The 24,963-nt window shown below is 41.6% G+C and overlaps 1 protein-coding gene and 1 pseudogene across 3 annotated transcripts in view; one reads left to right on the top strand and one right to left on the bottom strand.

Annotated features, from left to right (window-relative positions):
* Positions 1-730: 730 nt before the first annotated feature.
* DNAJC21 (DnaJ heat shock protein family (Hsp40) member C21) overlaps positions 731-24,963 on the top strand; it is a 58,331-nt gene continuing 34,098 nt past the window's right edge. For 2 of the 3 annotated variants that reach the window (XM_067030864.1, XM_059063239.2), the window contains exons 1-9: positions 736-1,077; positions 8,941-9,034; positions 13,050-13,173; positions 13,490-13,612; positions 13,990-14,294; positions 15,526-15,677; positions 17,629-17,716; positions 20,395-20,553; positions 20,962-21,004. In XM_067030864.1, coding sequence (XP_066886965.1) covers positions 981-1,077; positions 8,941-9,034; positions 13,050-13,173; positions 13,490-13,612; positions 13,990-14,294; positions 15,526-15,677; positions 17,629-17,716; positions 20,395-20,553; positions 20,962-21,004 — 1,185 coding nt within the window. In that variant the 5' untranslated portion in view covers positions 736-980. Of the gene's footprint in view, positions 1,078-8,940; positions 9,035-13,049; positions 13,174-13,489; positions 13,613-13,989; positions 14,295-15,525; positions 15,678-17,628; positions 17,717-20,394; positions 20,554-20,961; positions 21,005-24,963 lie in introns of all 3 variants that reach the window. The other variant, XM_067030863.1, reaches the window with a different exon arrangement.
* Positions 11,459-12,859, bottom strand: LOC131756147 (riboflavin kinase pseudogene; annotated as a pseudogene).

Consider the following 24,963-nt stretch of genomic DNA (forward strand, 5'->3'; position numbering starts at 1 on the left):
CTATCTCTTAACTGCATTTTTTTTTTTTTTTTTTTTTGGCTGCCCGCTGGTCTTGTAGGATCTTAGTTCCCCTGACCAGGATGGAACCCAGGCCTTTGGCAGTGAAAGCGCCATGTCCTAACGACTGGACTGTCAGGGAATTCCCTTAACTTCATTCTTAAGGTAAACCAATCTTGGAAATGTAGGTTTAGAGGCCAGAAAGTTAGGATTAAAGAGTGATGGATGGGTGGATCAGCACAATTTCATTCACATTGGTGGTAAAACATTTAGTACTATGTTACTTCAATACTTGTTGATGCTTCCCTCTTAAATTGTTTCAGTTTAACTCATTTACTCTTATTTCTCATGCACATTGGTCAGGACTAGCAATATCAGAGATCTCATTACGTGGTAACCGAAGATAACTGAAGAGTTAAAAAACCTGGATTTGATCCGACCGAATCCTGCCACTGATTGGCTGGGGAGGCTCGAGCAAACCACTTGCCTGAGTGTCCTCATCTGTAAAAGCGGGACTCACATTAATGAACCACAAGATGTTTTCTATCATCCCATGAGACTCCTATCTCAGCTCTCAGGTCGGCTGTCAAGTTGGTGTCATTCTGACTGCCCTCTGTGTCCCTCACAATGACACCCACCGTGGCCCCGCCTCCCTTGGCCCCGCCTCCGTTCCCCTAAGGCCCCGCCTCCCTCCTGCGCGGCTATTTCCGGAACAGGGTCCTCCCCTAACCCATGCGGAGCCGCGGCCTCCGGCAACTCCCCCTCCGCGCTCCCGCGTGCCGCAACCGGCGCCGCCTTTGGCCGCCGCGAGCCGCCGTCGCCCTGTGCCGCCGTCGCTGCCGCCGCGCTCTCTGGCTGGCCCGGTGCGGGCGCCGGGCTCCTGCTACAGGAGAGAACCACCGGCGCCACCACCACCACTTTGGACGGGCCCGGGCACCGCCCCCGCCCCGGGCCCCAGCCTGAGCCCCCCGCCCGGCCGGGCGATGAAGTGTCACTACGAGGCGCTGGGGGTGCGGCGCGACGCCAGCGAGGAGGAGCTCAAGAAGGCCTATCGGAAGCTGGCCCTGAAATGGCACCCGGGTAACTACTCCGCAACCGCCGTGGCCCCTCGCAGGAGCCTCGGCCCTCGCGACCTTTCTCACCCCTCTCCCTAGGGTAACTCCAGGGACCTGGCTGTGCTCGGAGCTGCCCGCTCGGTAACTCCCCTCGCCCTGGAAATCGGGCCGGCGCCCGACCCGGCGCCCGGCTAGGTGGCCCCTGCGCAGTCCTGGCGATGAGCGTCCTCGGCTCCTCGGTGGACGCAGCCCTCCACCCCCAGGCTTCACTCGAGCCCCGAGCACCTCGTCCCTTCCTGGACGCACCCCCCACCCCGGTTCCCGCGTGGCCCCTGGCTGGGGAAAGATAACATCCTAGAGACTTCCCTGCTCCCCCCACTCCTTCGCAGACGGCCCCGAGCGGGGAGGAGTCGCGAGCTCTTAACCCAGTCCTGCCTCAGACTGGTCCCTTGCTGGACTCCCCTGCAGCTCGGCTTCCCCGGGCTTCTCCGCTGCCCTTAACTTCATCAAGGGATCCCAGATACTTAAGTGTAATTAAGACGAAGGAGCTAGTGAAATGTCTTTTAAATAGCTATGCTTTTTTTTTCTCTTTTGGTAGGCTGAGTGACCCTGTACTTCACTTCGGATGTTCTGTAGATTAAGAACTTTGAGTGTCTTCCATAGTGAAGTTCATGTGTTTACTTAGAAGTATGCTTCCTTTGGATGTTTTATTTGGTTGTACTCCAGGCCTTTGTGACTGTCATGAAGTAATTTGATCTTCTAGACTGGGGAACTAAGTATTTGAATCTCAGCTTTTTGAGGTTTATAAGAGGCTTTCGTATTAGAACTAGTCCATAAGTATGTTTTTAGAGTCTCTGAAATGGTAAGATGGAGACCTCAGAGTCTTGCTTGGAAAACATGCCTTACACACACGAAAAGTTAAATACAAGTGCAAACAAAATAGCATAGCATATATAATTGGTAGCTGTGTTGATAGAACAACTAACAACTGCCCCAGGAATTCAGGGCAGGGAGTTTTCACTATGTACTGAGAGGCAGTGAGGCTCCCCCTTGGCAGAGGAGTCTAGCCATTAGCTGGATCCTGGAGGAATGGGATTGACAGAAGTGAATATAACAGTATGGGAAAGAGGACCGGGTGGCCCAAAGATGGCCTAGGGGACAGTTCGACCGAAGGCAGTGTTTATCGGAAGTCTGAAAATATGGGTTGAGAGAAGAGCTGAAGGAAGGCTCGGGACCCAAAGTCAGAAGGTAATGGTTATAGTTGATGGAACAGGAAATAAAGGTATGGGTTTGTTGCTTAAAGTTGTAATGATGACCAACAGAGGAACAAAAAAAAAATCTGATGTATTGGAAGGGAAGATGTAAATGAGCTAAATATTCATTAAGTAGTCATTAGCGGGCTTCCCTGGTGGCGCAGCGGTTGAGAGTCCGCCTGCCGATGCAGGGGACACGGGTTCGTGCCCCGGTCCGGGAAGATCCCACATGCCGCAGAGCGGCTGGGCCCTTGAGCCATGGCCGCTGAGCCTGCGCATCCGGAGCCTGTGCTCAGCAACAGGAGAGGCCACAGCAGTGAGAGGCCCGCGTACCACAAAAAAAAAAAAAAAAAAAAAAAAAAAAAAAAAAAAAAGTCATTAGCTATATCCAAAATTAATAGGTCCAAAATTAGTGTAGAAGCATATTCTTAGAGTAATAGGGGTTACCATTAGAGATCGAGTTAAGAATTTGTTGACTCTGGGTGGGAAAGAGGATTAATGCTTGTCACCAAGTGCATATATAATTTTGATTACAGTATTAAAACGTTTTTGAGTAGTTTGATATTAGATTGTAAAGGGCTTTGAATGTTAGGCGAAGGACTGTGAAATTTGTTTATCCAGTACTGGAGGGTTGAAGCTGGTTTTAGTAAACCAGCTGCCCGCTCAGTAATACCCCTCACTCCATCTTTATTAAGATATATTGGGAAGGTGCTATGAAGGCAGCTTAGTAGTATGAGGAGGGGTGGAGACAGAAGTCAGGTAGAGTCCGCCTTGGGCACCGATGGGCCAAAACTAGGCTTGGGGTCAGTGGGAGGGGTATGGCCTGGGATGAAAAGAAGTTGCAAAAGAAAAATTACCAGATTTGGTGACTAGTTGGAAATGAGTGCAAAGAAGAAGGCAAATGTTACTAAAATATCAGTTAACTACTTTGAAACCAAATGTGTTAGTAACTAAATGTGAATAGCTTCTTTGAATGTCATCAGAATTCGTAACATCCTAAATATCTTGGTTTGAAAATGCCTATACATATAAGGGATAAATACTGTCCCAGGAGATGCATGATTTTGATATGCTTTGCTTTGCTGGCTCATTAATTTGTTAAGTCTGACACTCAGCAAGTGTTTAATTTCATTCTGTGTGTAAGGTACTGTGTTAGATGTTAGATGACATATGGGCTGTGCTTCAAAGACTAATATGTACCTCATATAGAAAGGCTGCCCATTTTCATTGTTAAAAAAGAAAGAGATTACCTTTATTTCTGTTACTGAGGAACTGAGAATAATTTCCAGTAGGGTCAATAGCACTGTGTAGTGAGGTCACTCCTTGTGAAAGCCAGGCTTTCAGTGATTCATCTGATGACTGTTCCCTGAACACCTTACTGTGGAACGAGACAGGAGTGGTCCCTGCCCTGCTGGCCCTGCTGTCTTCTGGGAGACACAGAGGAAAGCAGTCACTTGTCATCCGGTGAGATAAGGGCAGTATGAGGGCAAATACAAGGTGTTTATGAGCACATGTACCAGTCTGGACTGGGTTTTCTAGTGGGTGGGATGGATGTGCATCCCTGAAGAAGTGACATCTAGGTCGAGACCTAAAGCGGGAACACAGGGAATACAGGAGGTGGAAGGCAAGAGAGGGCACGGCAGAGTCTAGGAAGGGAAAGAGGTGAGCCTGCCCAGGGGAGCAGGGGCCGGGTCTTGAAGGTTGTGGCAACCTGCATTAGGCAGACTGGGTTTTAACCTAAGGGCGTTGGGAAGCCATTGAAGGGTTGGAAGCAGGGGAGATGATAGGTTTGTATTTTTCTAGTATCTCTCTGGCTGTAGTGGGGAGAATGGATTGGAGAGGGCAAGGCTGGAGGTAGGGAGACCAGTAGGTCCAGGGACACTGACATGACTAGGATGATGATAGGACCTGGGGGTGGAGACTGAGTCACGTGCTAAAATCCTCAGTGAGTAGGGGGAGTAGTTGGGAGGTGAGTAGACAGTGAGAAGGACGGGAAGACAGAGAGATGGCCAAATGGTCTGAATCTCGACGGAATGCTGGTTTGTCCTCAGGGGTGAATAGAGAATCAGTGACCAGGAGGATGTCAGCTTTACCACCGGACCTGCCGTATGACAGCTGTGCTGGAGCCCGAGAGGCCTGTAGGGAAGTGGTGTTCTCGGGGAACCTGGCTTCAGTCAGGGCAGGACTTAAAAGGCACAGTCCATGAAATGTTCTAGGAGGTAGTGTAACAACATTTGGGACAAAGTGGAAGACGGTGTGAATGGATCAAGAGAGAAGCACAGAGGATAGTATGAGAATGCCTTTTAAACTTTAATGACTGGATTTGCAATACCTATGGCTTTGCATTTGGCTAATAATTAAGGTGGACTTTCCATTTTTTATGATTGCTTTTTAACTCAACTACACTCATGTTCAACCTCCTAGTCAACCTGTTACAAGTATATTTAAGTGAAATAAAAAGCCATATGACAGATTGAAAAAACTAGTTAAAAAAAGAAGCTCCAGCAAGTGATTAGATCTTACTTTCAGATGGTGCATTGGTGGGTTTTTATGTTTAAAAGCTTTAGCTCTTACCAGACTTCTTTAAGGGAGGAAGGAAAGGAGTGGGAAGAAACAGGACAACAAAGTACAGATGAAAAGGTAAGGACAACCACCACGTACCACCCCAAACAGCCGCCTGTTTTGTCTCAGGTCAGGAGATTCAGTTGCTGGCTTTTTCTGCCTTTCTGCTTTAATTTTTTTTTTAATTTAACATCTTTATTGGAGTATAATTACTTTACAATGGTGTGTTAGTTTTTGCTTTACAACAAAGTGAATCAGTTATACGTATACATATATCCCCATATCTCTTCCCTCTTGCGTCTCCCTCCCTCCCACCCTCCCTATCCCACCCCTCTAGGTGGTCACAAAGCACCGAGCTGATCTCCCTGTGCTATGCGGCTGCTTCCCACTAGCTAGCTATCTGAACTATGCTTTTTTTGTTTATCTGACCAAAATGTTATTAATGATTTCACGAAGACATAGAAATCATGAGCTGGACTGTCACCATGGAGGCATATCAGGATTGTGTTCAGCTGCACATGACAGGAAGCTGGCAATTGTGGTCAAAACAAATAGTCATTTTATTTTCTTCATGTAGCAAGAAATCCAAAGGTGGCCCATTTTGGTAGCTCCAGCTGCTTGATGAAGCCATTGAAGACCTGCTCCATCATCCTGACCCTGAGACTTGAGTCCTTGCATCAAGTGTAAGCAATTAAGCCTCAAAGAAGTTCATTACTCTCATGTGGAGGTGCAGAGAGAGGCAGGTGAGCCCCGGTGTAGCAGGTTTCCTCCATGAGGTCCTTGGACTCTGCTCAGCAGCTGTCAGATGAGGCCTCACTCACCATCTGAAACGGCAGCAGGGGATCCCAGGCAGCAGTGTGCAGGAGGAAAGGATAAAGCAGGGACGGAGTGTGTGCTGGTTGCCTTTCCAGGAAGTCTTAAAAGCCACCATAGAATACTTTTATAGATTTTATTGACCGGAGCTTAGTCACATGGTCATTCCAAGCTTCAAGGGGGACTGGAAATGGAGTCTTTATTTGGAGGACCAGGTGCCCCCATAAAATCAGGATTCAGTTGTTACCGGAAGAAGGGAATGAACTAGCAACCTCTGCCCCTGTCCTCATAATCTGCCTGCAGGCAGTATACCCGGGCTTTGGGCAGGACACGGGGTGAGTTAAGGGCATAAGGTGAGTGCCACCCAGGCCCATCCCTTTCATCAGGAGAAACAATCTTCTCCTAGAAGCTTCACTTAGTAGATTTGTGTTTGTATCTGATTGGCTAAAACTGGGTCACCCGACAACCCCAACTTCAAGAAAGTGTGGGGAGGTGAATTTTTTAAGTGTGTGTATTACCACTGTGATCAAAATCAGGTTTGTTAGGAGGAAGAGAATGGATATCGAGTAGGCAACTAGTAGTATTTGCCACAGAGTAGTAATAAAAATCTAAAATAATTAAATCTAAAATTATCAAAACAGGATACTGGGTGTCCTGTGTTTAGAATCCAATTGCAGTAGGGCCACAACAAGATGGAATTTGATAGTATGCATTGGAAATAATGGAAAACCTAGCCACAGTGGCTTAGTAAGTTAAGAATTTATTTTTCTCACCACAGGGAGGCTTGGAGGTAGGTGCCTGCTGGCATTGTTTCAGTGGCTAAGTAATGTCACTGTGAATCTCTTGACTTTTCCTTCATGGTCTCAAGATGGCTGCTGAAGCTCCAGCTCTCATGTCCACGTACAAGACAAAAAGAGGAAGGAAAGAAAATACACTAATAGACTTCTGCTTTCATCTCACTGGTCAGAACTGTGTCACAACCCTAGCAGCAAGGGGGAGGCTGGATAAGCTAAAATACTTGCTTATTTTTTAGCTTATCCAGCCTCCACAGTAAAAGCTGCAAGAGAGAAAGGAGGGGGAGGTGTTGGATGATCTAACCTTTAGTGTCTGCCACAGAATGGATTGACTACTATATTTGAGTTAAAAAAATATTTGTTATACAGTTATATTGGCTTGTCAGGAGTTTTTTTAAAATTATTTATTTATTTATTTAGTTGTGTTGGGTCTTAGTTGTGGCAGGAAACTCTTAGTTGCGGCACGCATGTGGGATCTAGGTCCCTGACTGGGGATTGAACCCCGGCTTCCTGCATTGTGCCACTGTGCCACCAAAGAAGTGCCTCTTGTCAGTAATTAATATAAAAAATACTTGGAACTTTGTCACCTATAAATTCAATATGACTTACTGTGATATTGTTGCTAAAAGCTAATATATAATTAGCTATAGTGATTAGAAGTAGAATGTTAAGGAATTAATGAATGGCTCCTTGATGATCATGGTCTTTGACTGCATTTGAAGTAGAGGGTATTATAGTGTGCAAAAGAAATGGGAGATTTAGTCCAGAGAAGAGGTAGGCTAGGAGATGACCCATGGGCTGCTCTGTGGAAGGGGAGTTAGACCTGCGTTGTATTACTTATACAGCTAGGCTCCTGTGATGGAGTTCTTTTGTTTCTGTTTCTTACTTTTTAAAAAAATTCCAAGGGAGCATGATTCTATATCTAAAGCTTTTTGTGTTAAAGCATCTTAGTAAAAAGAGCTATGGCAAATGGCTGCACTTGAGAAAGTGTTGTCCGTGTCAGTTGTTGAGCAGAAGCCCGCTTGAAGGACTTGGGACTGTGTAACGGTATCTGAAAAGAGGAGGTAGGATACCCTTGAGGGCCTTGTTTTAACACTGTTTCTGTCATATTTTTTTTCTTAGAGGCAAATATTGAGTTGTAGCTTAAAGAACATTGATGTACTCCATAGTAGGTTCAAAATATTTTGCTTTCTGAGTGTATTAGTTATCTATTGCTGTGTAACAAATTACCGAAAACTTAGGGCTTAAAACAACAAACAGCAAATGTTTTCTTTTTTTTAGCAAATATTTTCATAATACGGACTCACACAGTTTCTGGGGATCAGAATCAGAGTGGTATAGCTCGGTGGTTTGGCTCAAGCTTTCTCAGCAGGTTGAATCACCATTGTCTGGGAAAACCCACTTTCAAGGTCACCTCCATAGTAATGGCGGGACTCAGTTCTTTGTTGGCTGTGGGCCAGAGGCCTCCATTCGTCACCACGTGGGCTTTCATGGACCACTGGAGTGTCATGCTGTGGCAGCTGGCTACTCCCAGTGATCCAAGAGAGAGCGAGTGTCCAAGATGCAAACTACAGTCTTTCATGATCTAATCTTGGAAGTAATGTCCTGTACCGTCACCACTCCTGCCACCTGCTTTCGGTCACAGAGACCAGCGCCGCCCGGTGCCATGGGAGGGAACCACACAGGGCATGAATGCCAGGAGGTGGGGGTCCTTGGGGGCCATCTTGGAAGCTGGCTACCACCCTGAGGCAAAGATGCTTTCTGAATTCCACAGTTAAGGAAGCACAACTAGGGGAATAGTAATTAGTACATAGTTTTTAAACTTTATGAGATTTATTTTGGTATATGCTGATAAGAAAGAAAGCCTTAAGGATGGTGGTAAAGATGGATTAAACATAATCTAGCGCTGAATAGTAACAGCCTTCCTATAAATGATTGATTTATGTATTTTACTGCTTCTAAAAATAAAATGTGTACTTCTCAGTCTTTTCTATTTGTGGATATCCAGGTTGAGTGCTCAGTGATGCACTGAGATTTAGAGAAAAGCATGAAATTTCTACTCAAGTTGACACTTGTAACAGATCCTGATTATCAGCTGTCATCCGTTTTCTCTGTTTTTCCTTAGTTGTTTTTCTTCGTTTTTGTACACTCATCTATTTATGGCATTTCTGATGGAAGAGGTCCCTTTTAGAGTCTGTCCTTTACTTTTTTTTTTTTTTTCTTTTGCGGTACGCGGGCCTCTCACCGTCGTGGCCTCTCCCGTGGCAGAGCACAGGCTCCGGACGCGCAGGCTCAGCGGCCGTGGCTCACAGGCCCAGCCTCTCCGCGGCATGTGGGATCTTCCCGGACCGGGGCACGAACCCGCGTCCCCTGCATCGGCAGGCGGACTCTCAACCACTGCGCCACCAGGGAAGCCCTGTCCTTTACTTTTTTGATGACTGAATTTCTGTGCCTTTGTTTTAACAGATAAAAATCTGGATAATGCCGCAGAAGCAGCTGAGCAATTTAAACTAATCCAAGCAGCGTACGATGTGTTGAGCGACCCTCAGGAAAGAGCATGGTGAGCGTCACGCTGTCCCTCCTTGCGTATCTTGTTGGGAAGAACGGTCACCAGAGGGTTTTTTAAAAATGTAATATGTTAAATGGTTTGGGGTGTGCTCTGAAGTGCCGGTCACCTATTCATTATATAAAATGCAGTGTGTTGGTAGGAAGGAACCTTAGAGATGCTTACTCCAACTCTGATGTTATAGACGATGAAACACAAAGCTTGGCAATCGTAGATAGTTTTAACTTTGGTACTTATGAAGTGCCTTCTCTTTGAATAAGGTCTTTTAGATGTCTGACAAATTTACTGATGTCAGAAAAGGAAGAATGTTGACTTTTCCTTAAAAAACAGATACAGTGTTTTCATCAAGAATTATAATATTTTCCCAAGAACTACTTTATATAAGAAACTGAGTTAAGCTTCTACATCTATAACAGATTCTTTAACTCAGGATGACCTGATCATTTAATGCCATTTCCAAACAAAAATTTCTACGTTTGAAGTTCTGGGTTTCCAGATTCTCAGTGAACTTTTTGCTACAAAGCCCTGACATAACTGTGCAAGATCCCGCAGAGCAGATGGGTGTTCACTTCACCCGTGCAAGTCTTCTGTGTGATAGCATACAAGCACGGCCAGCTGTCAAGAGAGAAAGGCTGTAAAGAACATTCTTTTTTTGTTTCACTTGGTCAAGATTTATTTCAAGGCCTGAAAATACTGACTAATCGAAAATGGCCCTACTGTAATTTCTTATATAAATTCTTATATAAATAATATAAAACTTAAAAAATGTAGACACTATTAACTAACTCCTAAACCACACACTATAGGCTTTTCAAAAGCAATAGATATTTAACAAAATGTAAGGTGACAATATCAAAGAATTTTCACACTTAATGAGGACACAATCTGTCGCAAGCTACTCACACAAACACAAATCTGTTTTACACTTTCCATGTTTGTTTTTAACTTTGTTTCATAGAACCACTGATAATTGAGGCTTCGTTCAAGTATAGGATTTCTAACATTAAATTACATTTTCTAAGTATTTCTATAAAGAAGAAATGAAAAAGACATATAGTACATTGTTTGCCATAAATTCATACACCAAAAAGTCAAACAATCCAACTGAATTTATTCCTGCTTCCCCCTTCTCCAACATTAGCTTTAGATGTTCTTCTAAATATTATATAAACAGTTTCGTTAAAATCAGTTCTCCCATTTATGCAGATTAGGGGAGAATGGTTTTATAATGAGTTATCTTTAAAATTATCTTCTAGATAGCACTCTTTAGCCTTAAATTACATTGTGCACACACAGCTACAACAGTTTGCATTTGCTTAGGAACATATAATCACATTAAAAACAAATAACTTTGTAGTTCATAGTTTAGTTGGCTCTTTATTAAACGCTTTATTTAAGAGTTTCCCTGGGAGGGAAACAAGTATTTTGTGTTGTTTAAGAAACTGATATAGATAAATGAAATGCTAGGTGTTCGATTAAACTTTGAGGAAACCTGCAGATGAACTTTTGGGTGTTTTTTCTAAAACGCAAGAGAGATGCGCTTAATCACTGTTCATATAGTGAAGGGATGGGATGGCAGATACAGACACAGATGAAACTCTACATTTTGTAAATGTAGAGTTGGATATTCTAAATGGAAGAACTGACACTGCCAGTTGTTTACAGGAAACAAAGGTGAAGAACAACGTTGAAGAAGATCTACTCTTAAAAAGAGAGAAGTGTTTTACAACACAAAATGAGAACTAGAGATTCAAAAAACACTCATTTTACTGTTTGAAAAGAAAAACAAAAAAGTAATAGGGAGAGAGTCTAGACCAATTAGAACTGAGGTAGCTGTAACAAAATGGAACACAGTACAGTGATTTGAGCCTTTAAAGGAAATGACTAACTAAAATGAAATTTCACAAGTCTTCATGTCTATAATAACATGTAAGTGCACAAAATATCAAAAATACAAAGTCTGGATTTTTCCCCTTAGGTTTGTAATAAACTGTCAAACCTCTGCTTAATATAGTTACTTTTATAAGCCTTCTGACTAGCAGAGCATGCTGTACAGGTACATGCATGCTAGAACTTTACCACGAGAATTGTAGTTCTCATCTCAAACTGGTGACCTGCCTGTTACCCGTATTTGTATATATTTCATTTCCATTCTAAAACACTTAGGCCTTTCCAGTGGTCCATTTTAATCAACATATTACATAAAAAAGAATCTTGATTTTTAAAATGAACCTTTTTAGTACTGTAACAGGATGGGTTTAATTGAGCAGCTGGAACATAATATGGTAACTACATTGTACTCTTTAATTCACAGCTGTAGGAAAATGTTTGATTTTTAAAAGATAACCAAGATGAGACTGTAGAGTTATGAGCAGTAAAATATTAGGAAACAGCGAATGCATAAATAAGATGCTTTTCCATCAGTGGCCATTCATTATTTTGCTTTTAGGAACCTGGAAGAAATTGTCTTCTTTGAGTTTCAAATGTTCTGGTAAATCTAGTCGTTTCTTAGCTTCCTCAGTATCACCTTGAATTGCTGAAATAAGTGACTCTGAAGAATCACAGTTCTTTTCTGGTCTGGGGTAGCCGACGACGGCCACGTTGAGAATTTCCCTATAGAAGTCCTCTTTGAAAGCATGCATGATGTGAGCTTCCATGGACTTTTTTGTATTCTTGTAGTATGGGTTCCATCCTATGCTCACCACCATCCTATGGACATCTCCACTTCCAACACTGGCGCAACCATGATATATGCCGGTAGACGCATCAGCGGGAAGATTGTCTACTACCGGTTCAGGCAAGTTAGCTGTAGGGATGCCCGGCTGCTTGGGGCCGCGACCGAAGCCCCGCACCACCTGGCCGCGGCAGAAGTACGGCAGGTGCCTCGTGACGCCGTCCGCTCGGGGTGCGGGCTGCGGTCCAGTCCACGCGTCTGGCGGAGCCGCCGTCGAGGCGGTGCCCAGACCCCCCGGACCAGACGGGGGACACGGGCGGGAGCTCCGCAGGCCGGGTGGGCGGGCGAGCACGGGCGTGCAACGAGCAGAGCGGCGCGGACGACGCGCCTCGGCGAGACCCTCAACGCCGCTGACCGAACAGAAGGTGCCGGGCGACTCAGAGGCTGCGTCTGGAGGAAAATTCTTATTAAATTATCTTTTACATTAAAAAACAGAGAATCCTAAATTTTTCTCCTCCTGAGGAATTTGGAAATCTGGCCTTAGAAGTGCTTTCGCCTTCCTTTGGAAACTTTGAAATTCTTTCCTGCCTTCCTTTTTGCTCTAGCTCTTCTCTAGATCTTAGGTTGTTTTCTTGTCCCGAGGATTCCCTTGTCTTTTTGTTTAAAGGCCCTGCCTATTAACTCTCCTGTCATCTGGAGGCAGTACTACACAATGGCGAGGAGCATGGGCCTTCTGGTGCGGGACACGTGGTTATGAATTCTAGCTCTGCTGCTTATTGGCTTTATGACTGTAGACAATGTTATGTAATATTGCTGAGCTTCAATTTCATGTTATAGCAAACGAGGGTAATAACTGACTTTACAGAGTGAGGGGCAGTTGTATGTGTGTGAAGCTCCTAGATTGTTTACATAAACATTAGAAGAGTTTTGTTCTGGTCCATGTTGGTAAATTCCCAGATCCCAAATGTGTAATTAGTCTCTGGACCAGGTGATGTCCACTACTGTCTTATTAGTAAGGTCTCTTTCGTGTGAAAGTGCAGCTGCCTTTCTCGGAGAGTCATGGACATTCCCTGGCTCATTAAATTCCCCTCTTTGTATTGGCGAGTACCGTATACTGCCTGTAATGTACTGGGACTTGCAGTCATAGTTTTAATCAGCACTTCTGTGAAAGATTATTAAGTCTTTGCCTGTTGATATTTTTCTTCAGATCTTTTGGTTGTGGGTTGACCACGTTAAAATGTACAATAATTATATTTTGACTGTTTCAGAGTAAGGAATCCTTTTGAATTCTTATTTATTCAGCCTTCAGTGATGTCGCTAATTTTTTTTGTTTAGGTATGATAATCATAGAGAGGCTCTGCTTAAAGGTGGGCTTGATGGAGAGTATCAAGATGACAGCTTAGATTTGCTTCACTATTTCACTGTGACCTGTTACTCTGGTTATGGAGATGATGAAAAGGTAAGAAATGAACTCACTGATAATTTCTTATCAGGCACTTAAGTAAGACTCTCAAATGCAAAGAGAATTCTTAAAATTATTCTACAATAGAAGGTGAAAGAATGTTCATTTTGGAAACTGAAAAACAGAGCCTTCATATTTATTTAAACTGTCAGCATGTAAAGACCTTCAGTTGAAAACTAAATGTACTTGCAGTGACGGAGCTTGGGACTGTGATTCTGTAACATTAAAGGTTTTCATGTTGCATTTTAAAATCTTATTCTATAATTAAACTACAAAAGTGTTAAGAATTTGTGTTTCTGTTACTGTTTTTTAGGGCTTTTATACAGTGTATCGTAATGTTTTTGAAATGATTGCCAAGGAAGAACTAGAATCTTCTTTAGAAGAGGATGTTGAAGATTTCCCAACTTTTGGAGACTCCCAGAGCGACTATGATACGGTAGAAGAAAAATTCTTTGCCATTTTGTAATTAGCATTTGTCAGTGTATCTTTTCCCCATTTCTTTATTTTAAAAAAATGGGTTCTAGTTCTCGGTCTTTTACTGTGACTCTCTTCCTCTCTTTTTTTTTTCCTGATCACCACCCCTCTTTTCACTGTTTAGTGATCATGGTCCCATTCCATTAATTTCCTCATCAAATTCATTCTGAAGAGTTATTGTGTAAAGCCTTCAAAGGACTGTCCTCTCTGTTGATTAATAGTAAAGTTGTATATATGAAGAAAGGAGGTTAGATGCTTTGCAGCAGCAATATTTGCTGCCTTACTAAAAAAGAAATCCAAATGAAAATCTAGCATTTTACCTATTTTCTTTGTCACTAGGTAGTCCATCCTTTCTACGCTTATTGGCAGAGTTTCTGCACTCAGAAGAACTTTGCTTGGAAAGAAGAATATGATACACGACAGGCTTCAAACCACTGGGAGAAACGAGCCATGGAAAAAGAGAACAAAAAGATTCGAGACAAAGCAAGGAAAGAGAAGAATGAGCTTGTCCGTCAGCTGGTAGCTTTCATCCGTAAAAGAGATAGAAGAGTGCAGGCTCATCGAAAACTTGTGGAAGAACAGAACGCAGAGAAGGCGAGGAAAGCCGAAGCAATGAGGCGGCAGCAGAAGCTAAAGCAGGCCAAGTATGTGGTGCTGGCTGGACCCTGTCTATAAGTAGGTGCCAGGCACAGGAAGCATCAGTGGATACGTGACGTGGTGCTTTCACAGGGTGTTTAATCCTCATTCTACCTTCATCCTTTTCTTTTACATCCTGGCATTGGACGATGTCTTTTCATCTACTGTGAAAAAATTTTTCTTTTGAGTTAGATGTTTTCCTTCAGAGGCCCTTTATACTTGAGATTCTTTTCAGACTCTTGTACAAGACGTTTAATAATAACTAACGTTAATCAAATTCTCATTCTGTACAAGGCCCTGTTGTAAGTGCTTTACTTGCAACAATTCTGTGAAGTAAGTTCTGGTTTTTATCCTTTCTTTTGAGGAAATGAGGCCCAAGATCACATAGCTAATAAATTGCAAAGGTGGGAATTGGACCCTAGAAGTCAGTCCAGTGCCCTGCTTTTAAGTACCACACAGTACTCTGTCAGTATACTCTTAGATATTTAGTTCATCTCAGTGCCTTTAAAGTTTTGTTGTTTTGAGGCACTATAAAGGCATTGTGTCCAGAGCATTATAGCATTCTTTAAAAAACTATTCACTTCTTGAAAGTTTTACCCACCCCATCTTTGAAAAATTAGCACTTTATATGACAGTTACGGTTTAAAACCACCTGAAGACTTTTTTAAAAAAAATTAATTTATTTTATTTATTTATTTTTGGCTGCATTGGGTCTTCGTTGCTGCGTGTGGGCTTTCTCTAGTTGCGGCGAGCGGGGGCTACTCTTCTTTGCAGTGTGTGGGCTTCTCACTGCGGTGGCTTCTCTTGTTGCGGAGCACAGGCTCTAGGCCCACGGGCTTCAGTAGTTGTGGCTCGTGGGCTCTAGAGCACAGGCTCAGTAGTTGTGGCGCATGCGCTTAGCTGCTCCGCGGCACGTGGGATCTTCCCGGACCAGGGCTCGAACCCGTGTCCCCAGCGTTGGCAGGCAGATTCTTAACCACTGCGCAACCAGGGGAGTTCCCACCTGAAGACTTTTAGTAAGTTGGGAAGAGGTATGTTTCAAAACCCATCATCTAGTGGAGCAATTAAAATCAACCACATAACAGATAACAGATTTAAGTAACTTTGCCTGTTTCAGCCAAGCACGGGTTTTAAGTCTGTAGGCATTGACAATTTGGGAGGAAGAAGCTCTCCAGGGGGTGGGTTTTAAGCCCCCCAAATAAATAAAACCAATGCAGAGACTGTGCTGTGTGTGTCTAGACTGGCAGAGCAGTACAAAGAGCAGAGCTGGATGACGGTGGCCGATTTGGAGAAGGAGCTCAGGGAGATTGAGGCGCAGTATGAAAAGGAGTTTGGAGACGGATCAGGTGAAGATGAAGCGGAAGAACAGGAACTCCAAGACGGACAGGATGGTAACTCCCTCCATTCATTAAGAAACTGTAGGAAATAAATGTGTTTGTGCTCAGGGGTTGTGCACTCAGGATGCTCACGGGCGTCCGTAAAGGGCTCAGGTGTGAGACAACAGGAATGGGAGGGCAGATGAAAATCTGGAGAACACCTGGGTTCCAGCCGATTGATGCCCGTTCCGTGTTTGTTTGGTTCGTTTGTTTTTAAAGTGAGGCTGTAAAACTGGAGTTTTATGTGCCATCTCCCAATTTTTAAATATGGCAGACAATTGAAATGAAAAATAATTTGGCATGGCCAAGTGAAGATAGTCTATGGAAGTAGTATAACTGCAGTAATTTCATTAACGAACTCTTTTCTGACCATGTTTTGAACCATTTGGCTGCATAAATATATTGAGAAGTGGGCGTATTGTCAGGTGTAACTGGTTATTTTTTAAAAATGCAGTTAAGCAGTAGGTCAAGTTTTAATAGTAACTCCGTCCAGAAGAGCCGATACTGTGCAGGAGTCTATCTGGTATATATAAATTGTCTCATTTCTGACTTGTAGAGGGGCTTCTCTTGGTGTCCTGAAATGTGTCTTTTCTCTTCCTCTATCATTAGAGCACAGGCATGTGACTACCTTAAAAGGAGAGGATTGGGCATTGTTGAGACTAGTGATTGATATACCTGACTTTCTGCACTGTCTCTGGCTGTTCCATGAGAAATAAAAGTAAATGATCTAAACACAGTTTACTTAATTTTACCTTACTTACAAATGTTGGTTTTCAGACTAACAGCTCAAATGATAAAATGGCAGACTTTTATTTATTCCACATGATTAGGAAATGTTTTCTTAATGAATTGCAAGTAGTATGTGTGAAAGTGCCTTGATAGTTACGAAGCACTGTGTAAATGTGAGGTGGCATAATTATGTAGAGTTTTACAGTTTATAAGGTGCTTTCACATATAAGATCTTGCTTGATCCTCACACTATGTCCCTTAAATGTAGGTTTTGCTCATATAGTTATCTCTGTTACTGAGAAGCTCTGGCATATGTCTGAGAACATATGAGAACATTCTTCGATCCAGATTTTGGCTTCAAATCCAGCATTCTTAATTAACTATTTGAATAATCAAACAATTTGAAAGTGTACACATAATTAGAAGGTATCTTATACGAAACACTGGAGGTATTTTGATCATTTATGATTTCAGTGAGAATGTCCTTCAGAATCATATTACCATTACTTATTATTTTTTAAAAATGTAGAGTATAGAAGAGATAACCTTCGGATCTTTATCGATCCCAGGTAGTAAATCCAAAATGGCAATCAGTTTATTTGTTTATTTCTTATAAAGGTAGAATATGGGATTGTGCAAAGACTTTCAACTGAGCCTGGATTTTGTGGTCTATATTGATAATAATTATTCCATTGTAATAAAGCTTCAAGTTTATAAAAGTCTGTGAAGATAATGTTAAACTTTACATGTAATATGCTATTTTATGACTTATCTTTCTAAAAATGATGGAATGTCATAAACTAAGCTTATTTAAGCATTGGAGAGTAGATTACAATTACACATGTGTTCCCAGCAAATCCTGCTCAAGAGATAAACTAAAACACCTTTGTTGAAAAAACTGTTTTGTTGTAGAACTATGAAAGTGACATTTGATTTTCTGAACTTAGCTCACACCTAGGACTCTGAGAATTTTTTGAATTTTCTTCTAAGTAGGCTTATGCAAAGAACTTGAAAGGTAAAGTGATCTGTTTGGAAGCCTTCCCTTATAATTCAGTGCTGCTTTTAAAAGGCCAACTCAAATCCCGGTAACATTGTTTTTTCTTTGAGGAAGCAACAAATTTTAGTTTCTGATATGTGTGCAACTCTAGATACTTACTGAAGAGACGTTACTTGTTAACATGTTTTAGATTTATGTTCTAATCAAACAGGATTCTTACTGTAGGCTTCCCTCTCATAGGTAAAGAGAGTGACGAGGCTGAGGATGCAGAACTTTATGATGGCCTTTACTGCCCAGCATGTGACAAATCTTTCAAGACGGAAAAGGCGTAAGTTTAATATCTTTGAACTCACCTCCTCTCTTGAGGTGAAGTGTAACACTTTGAAAGTCCTAAAAAAAAAATGCTTGTAGCAGTTGGTCACTAGCCCTCACCTGTCATCTTGGGGGATATCTTCCCAGCAGGGGAGGAAGAAGGATTTGTACCAGCAGTTAAGCCTCTTGTACTGATTCTCATTCATGTGATGTTCCTGTGTAATAGCTGCTTTTTATTTTATTTTATTTATTTATTTATTTTTTGGTGGTATGCGGGCCTCTCACTGTTGTGGCCTCTCCCGTTGCGGAGCACAGGCTCCGGACGCACAGGCCCAGCGGCCGTGGCTCACGGGCCCAGCCGCTCCGCAGCATGTGGGATCTTCCCGGACCGGGGCACGAACCCGTGTCCCCTGCATCCGCAGGCGGATTCTCAACCACTGCGCCACCAGGGAAGCCCTGTAATAGCTGCTTTTTAAACGTGTACGCTATCTCCAGAAAGGAACGTTGCTTGCTTTGGTGCGGAAGGCAGAGGCACACGGGCAAGGGGGCTAAACTGAGGCTGGTCATCTTTCTCCACAGTTGGTGCAAACTCACTTCCAGCTGTCACGCTCCCATGCAGACCGTTGCCGCCAGCCCGAGAACTTCAGATGTGTCCTGCCTGTAGTATAGTTGCTGAAGTCGAAGGACTTTATCTTAGGGGAGCAGTCACGAAGAGAGAAGTATTAAAAAGGATACTGTCATAAGGCAGGTGGGGAGGGGCCGGCTAGAATATGGGAAAAAATGAGAGTAGAATTAGCAAGGGGAAAAGAAGCAAAACACGTGCAGTGAAGAAGGAGGAGGCAAAGGATGGAAATGGAGCTTGGGAGTCCTAAGTGGTATCACCGTGGTACCCCAGGGAAGAGGGATAGCGTAGCCAGAGGAGTGGCACAGCGTGGGCAGAAACGAGCAAGGAAACAAAAGCAACGATGAAGGAGGCTTTAAAAATAACTTCCGGGCTTCCCTGGTGGCGCAGTGGTTGCGAGTCCGCCTGCCGATGCGGGGGACGCGGGTTCGTGCCCCGGTCCGGGAAGATCCCACGTGCCGCGGAGCGGCTGGGCCCGTGAGCCGTGGCCGCTGAGCCTGCGCGTCCGGAGCCTGTGCTCCGCGACGGGAGAGGCCACCGCAGTGAGAGGCCCGCGTACCACAAACAAACAAACAAACAAACAAAAAAATAACTTTCGTATTTGGAAAGGACGTCAAACTTACCGACAAGTTGCATGAATAGACTGTAGAGCGCCCGATTCACCTGTTGTTCCCATTTTGCCCAACTTGCACGTGCCCGTTCTCTCTCCACACACACAGACGAGGTTTTTTCTGAATAATCGGAGAGTAAGTTACCTACGTCGTGCTCCTTTACCTCTGAACACTTCAGTATATTTTCCTTAAGAATAAGGACGTTCTTTTACATAATCACAGCCCTCAACTTCAGGAAATTTATAGCGCTGATGTAGTACTTTTATTCCATTTACTGCCTATATTTCGCTTTTGTCAGTTGATCCCGTATAAATGTCCTGTGTAGCATTTTCCCAACTTCAGTACAGGATCTAGTCTAGGATCATGTATTGCATTTATTTATTTAGTCTCATTTAATCTGGACCAGTTCCCTTTTCTGTGCCATTGACATTTTGGAAGAGAACTGACCTTTAAAATGTTTTTTAAAAATAGAAGATTTCTCATTTGGGTGTGTCCTTTTCCTCATGATTAGATTCAGGTTGTGCATTCCTAGCTGGAGTACCGTGTACACATGTGTTGCTCTCAGGGTTTCTATCTGGAAGGACAGAAATCCGTCTGCCCCTCATTGGTGGTGATCATTTTGATCATCCAGTCAAGGTGTTGTCTTGTTTTTCCACTGTATGGTTAGTATTTTTTCCCTTGGAGCATGTTTAATATGTGGGGAGACACTTTAAAGCCATGAAGATATCTTTCTCTTCACCAAAATTTCCTTCCTAGATTTAGCACCCACCGATGATTTCAGCTTGTACCAATCTTCACTATAATCGTCTCAAAATGAGGCTTTTCCAGTGCCAGCGCTCCTACATCATCAGTCATCATTTGACCTTCCGCTGTACATAAGAACATTTATCCGTCTGTTGTCAGGATGAATTTATGAATTTCTTTTCAGTGTTTTAAAATTCATTGTGGCCCTTCTCATGCTCAAATTTCCCAGATGTGGTTGGTGAGAATTCTTTCAACGTGGCTCCTGTGTCCTTTTGACATGTCCCAGCCATATTTTTGAGCACTTACTTTCTGGCACAAGGTGTTCCAATTTCTCTAAGGAACCTCGGTCTTAAGGAGAGAATTTTAGTGGGAGTGAAAAGTAGGCAACCCCAACTAGAAAAATCCAGATCTGAACAGGATGAGATAAAGTAGTGACACAAGTTTTCTACTTTTTAGTTTATCTAACTCTTATAGCTTAAGTGTTGTCAGTTCTATTTTGTGAAGTGTTACTTAGTTGCCCATGGGGGGCACTGACCTAGGCATTGCTTAGGGAGTTTCACACAGAAGGGTAGAGATGTGTCTTAGTTTACATTTAGGGTAGTGGCAGTGAGAAGGGAGACCCCTCTTGAAAAAAGCAGGTAAACTACTCTTGAAGGAGGTAAACTACTCTTGTGAATTAATCCCATTGCAGTCACTCATACCAGCTTGTTCTTTCAGCATGAGGAATCATGAAAAATCAAAGAAGCATCGGGAAATGGTTGCCTTGTTAAAACAACAGTTGGAGGAGGAGGAAGCAAATTTTTCAGGACCTCAAACTGATGAAAACAGTCTGAATGCCAACTCTGAGGAAGAAATGGAGGATGCACCGAAACAAAAGTACTTCTAAAAATGTCACTACACCTACTTAGCACATTAGAGATTTCATTTAAATGCTGTTTTATCTCAAAGAAGTTATTCCGTTATGCTAATATTTTCTGCGTTTCTTCTAGTTAAGAGAACTTTATAGTATTGAAATGATTAAAGACATGATGTCGGATATAATTTTTATAGACTATATTATAACTATTAAAAGTGGTTTTATAACTGGGTAATTGATATGCTAACTACTATCAATTGAACCACTGTTATATTTTTCTAAAATGATAATGTGGATGTTTTTCTTTTAATGCTTTATGATATTAAATATGTTTTAATATTTTATTTCTATTTGTATCACTAGTATTTCAGTGTTTTTTCTTTCCATTTAGTCAAGTATTTGACGTTTTGATTTATATTTGTTCTTAGGCTTTCTAAAAAACAGAAGAAAAAGAAACAGAAACCAGCACAGGTATGTTGAAAAAGTTTTATTAACATTTACTATCAAATGTAAAGCTGGAGTACTCTTGTTTATTCAGTATAATCTGTATTAAGGAGAGGGACTGTCGCTCCCTAATTTCATGTTGATTGTAAAACAGATTAGAAGGAGTTGAAAATATTTTGGTTTTTCAGTGCTTTACCTCATCATATATATGTGGTCAGTTTACCTAGTTATTGTTGTCTGTGTGTTTAAAAATTTTGCATGTGGAATTCCCATAATACAGATTAGCTGAGAGGACCGAATTAAAAAAATATTTGGACACATGTGATGACAAGATTTTTAAATCAATATAACAGTTCAACTCAGAAATATATGAAAATCTGGGGATTGATCATTGTAATAATGTACATGAAATTTCAGAAAGGGAACATTTGCTTACCCACTCCTGGGCATGTATCTGGAGAAAACTCTAATTTGAAAAGATACGTACACCCCAATGTTCATAGAAGCACTGTTTACAATAGCCAAGACATGGAAGCAGCCTAATTGTCCATCAACAGATGAATGGATAAAGAAAGTGCAATATATATATACACAATGAAATATTACTCAGCCATAAAAAAGGAACAAAATAATGCCATTTGCAGCAACATGAATGGACCTAGATTATCATATTAAGTGAAGTAAGTTGGACAAAGACAAATATCGTAAAATATCACCTATTTGTGGACTCAAAAAAAAAATGATACAAATGAACTTACTTACAAAACAGAAATAGAGTCACAGACATAGAGAACAAACTTATGGTTACCGAAGGGGATAGCCGTGGGGGGGGGGTGAGGCAAATTAGGAGTTTGGGATTAACATGTACACAATTTTATATATAAAACACATAGCCAACAGGGACCTACTGTATAGCACAGGGAACTATACTCAATATCTTGTAATGTATAATGGAAAAGAATCTGAAAAATTATATATATATATATATATATGTATAACTGAACCACTTTACTGCACACCTGAAACTAATACAACATTGTAAATTAACTATACTTCATTGAAAAAAAGTGGTTACAAAAAGGAACATTTGTTTAGACACTTGTAATGATTGTGATTCTTGAAAAAAAATGTTTTTTCAAGTTTAAATATTTCACACTGGGGGGTCCAAACTTAACCTCTTATCGTAAGAATTATTATTAAAATAAAAGGGTATTATGTTGTTACATGTATAACACAGTCTTGTGGATTTTTTTTTTTTTTTTTTTTTTTTTTTGTGTGGTACGCGGGCCTCTCCCGTTGTGGAGCACAGGCTCCGGACGCGCAGGCGCAGCGGCCATGGCTCACGGGCCCAGTCGCTCCGCGGCATGTGGGATCTTCCCGGACCGGGGCACGAACCCGTGTCCCCTGCATCGGCAGGCGGATTCTCAACCACTGCGCCACCAGGGAAGCCCGTCTTGTGGATTTTTTGAATCTATAAAAACAAAATGAACTTGCCCATTTTACTAAGGGTATTTGGTGGTTCTACAGGGAATGGAATTGATTTCTGTGCTATTTTAATATAACCTAATTGTATTTGCTTATATTAAGTATTAAATGTTAAATGTAGCTCTTTTTAAACATTGGAAATGTTTTTAAGAAAACTTAGGTAACACACTAATAATTTTTCATAAATCTTTAGATTTGGCTTATTTATCCAAATGGCTATAATATGTTTGATAATTTTGTCTGTTTCATATTACAAAATGATACATGACACATGAGTTAATCACTATTAAAATTGTGACTTGGAATTTTTTGCCTCAGTTACAAAACCACATAGCAAATTATATGTTCCTTTTATAAAATGACTCATATCATCTTCCACCCAAAGACTCTGTAGTCATTAGTTTAGAACACTTTCTCTCTTCTTGTGTGTCAGGACCACTGGAGTAAAGACAAAATAGAATGGAGAGGGACTTATACCTGATAGGTCCTAAAGATTGCAACAATAAGCACATGTATTTGTATTCTCTTACCAAGGAAAATGCTTCTGTTTACCAGCCCATTTTTTCCCTCCAAAGCTATATGTATTCCTTGATGATACCTCTTGTTTATGGTTTCTAATTATATCAGGGAGAAAGCCCTAATTCAGATCAAGTTTTATGTAGCACTTTCCCTGGATATTTTCTAAGCTCTTTTTGAAGGGGAAGGTAGTGTGGAGACACGTACGGGTAGATAAAAGAGCAGGAAGCAGCAGATACTGAGACTCATGAAACTTCAGATTGGGAGTTTTCTGTATTGTCAAAAAAGTTTGCATAAGCCAGCAAGGATTGTAAAAGAAAACCCCCAAAACTGAAATTGAATGTAAACAAACAAAACCCCCTTGTTGACAGCAAGGAATAATTAACGCAAGAAAGTTTTGAATGTGGTACTCTGAACACCATCCTTGGGACATGCTCTAAAGACAGAATTAACTCTAAAAGAAGAAATCTTGAGCTTTACTTAGGGGATATTTTGGTGGTATTGGTGTGGTATTTCTGAAACTATTTTATGTGTTTTGTAGGATAGGGCAAATATACTAATGTTGTTGGGAACCAGATTCTCTTGTGGGAGAAGGGAAATACAGGTATCAACTGAGGGAAAGAGAGAGGACGAACACTAATGTTGGACTGGAATTGGGGGTATCAGTATGAGCTCATGATATAAAAAAATAAATAATACATGCATGAGCAGTATACACTGAGGGTCCAGAAGCAGTGATACCCAGTAGCAATGAGCATATGTAGTTCACACATCTTTGTTTCTAAATCCCCTTCCGCAGTAAAAGGAGTCAGGGTTTGGTCCTTGGAGAAATGGCTGATTCTAGGGCTGAGAAAGGGAAAGTACAAGGTGAGCCTGCATTATCTATGCTAGAAATATAAGGGGTATTCAAAAATTGACGGGGATAAGTCAGAAGTACCCAGGAGTCAGCTTAAGGGCTTGCCGAATATGGGAAAATTTGAGTCATCAAAAAGAATAGTGGTCACAGATTTTTAGACATTGATTTTATTAAAAAAAAATCGTGTATCTATATTGAGCCTAAAAAAAGAGAGAGTTGGAGAAAGGTTGCAGATGGGAATGCTTCATTCAGAGAATATGAATGAACACAAATGCAAATGGCAGGACTAATAAAAGCAGAAAAATCACTGTTCTGTATCCACCAGTGTAATAAATGGTTCACATAAGAATCATCAGTAGATGCCAGATCCATGGGGTAAATAGTTATTAGGGAACAGAATATTGACACAATTTCAAAGTAACACTCTGCACATATTAAAAAAAGAAAAAGGTACATAACAGTAGAAAAATCTGGCAATACCATCTTAATGAAATGATGAAACTTTAATCACTGAAAAATGGGAACTGACATTTTTCTTCCTGATATAATGTATTGAGGACACAGAATTACCTTTATAATATTCCTGCTAGAAATATTTAACCTGAATCTAATCACGAGGAAATAATTAGACAAAGTCAAACTATGGGACATGCTACAAAGCAGCCATCAAATTGTCAATATCATGAAAGATGAAAAAATGGAGGGGGCTGGGTACTGTTCTGGAATAAAGGTGATTAAAGAGATATGACAACTAAATGCAACATTGATCCTGGATTATATCTACTATAATCCAGCGGTTACAAAAAAGGACATTACTGGAATGTGAGTATGGATTGTGTGACAGATGTCAGTGTTAAATTCTTGAGTGTGAAGAGGGAATTGTGGATATGTAGGAGAGTGTTTCCGTTCTTAGGAGATACATGAGATCTACCTGCAGCTTGCTTTCATAGTTGGGGGGGTGGGTGCAGAGAGAAGGAACATGGGAAGAAGAGAGGGAGAAAGCAGACATGGCAAAATGTTACCTGAGACAAAAACAAACCAGTTGTATTTAGCGAAGATATGTTAGTCAGGTGTTCTTTTTTTTAATCATGCCTGTTGTTGTTTTCTTTTTTTCCTGATTGTATAATAG

The sequence above is a fragment of the Kogia breviceps genome, chromosome 4, assembly GCF_026419965.1.
Source record: "Kogia breviceps isolate mKogBre1 chromosome 4, mKogBre1 haplotype 1, whole genome shotgun sequence".
Lineage (NCBI taxonomy): Eukaryota > Metazoa > Chordata > Mammalia > Artiodactyla > Physeteridae > Kogia > Kogia breviceps.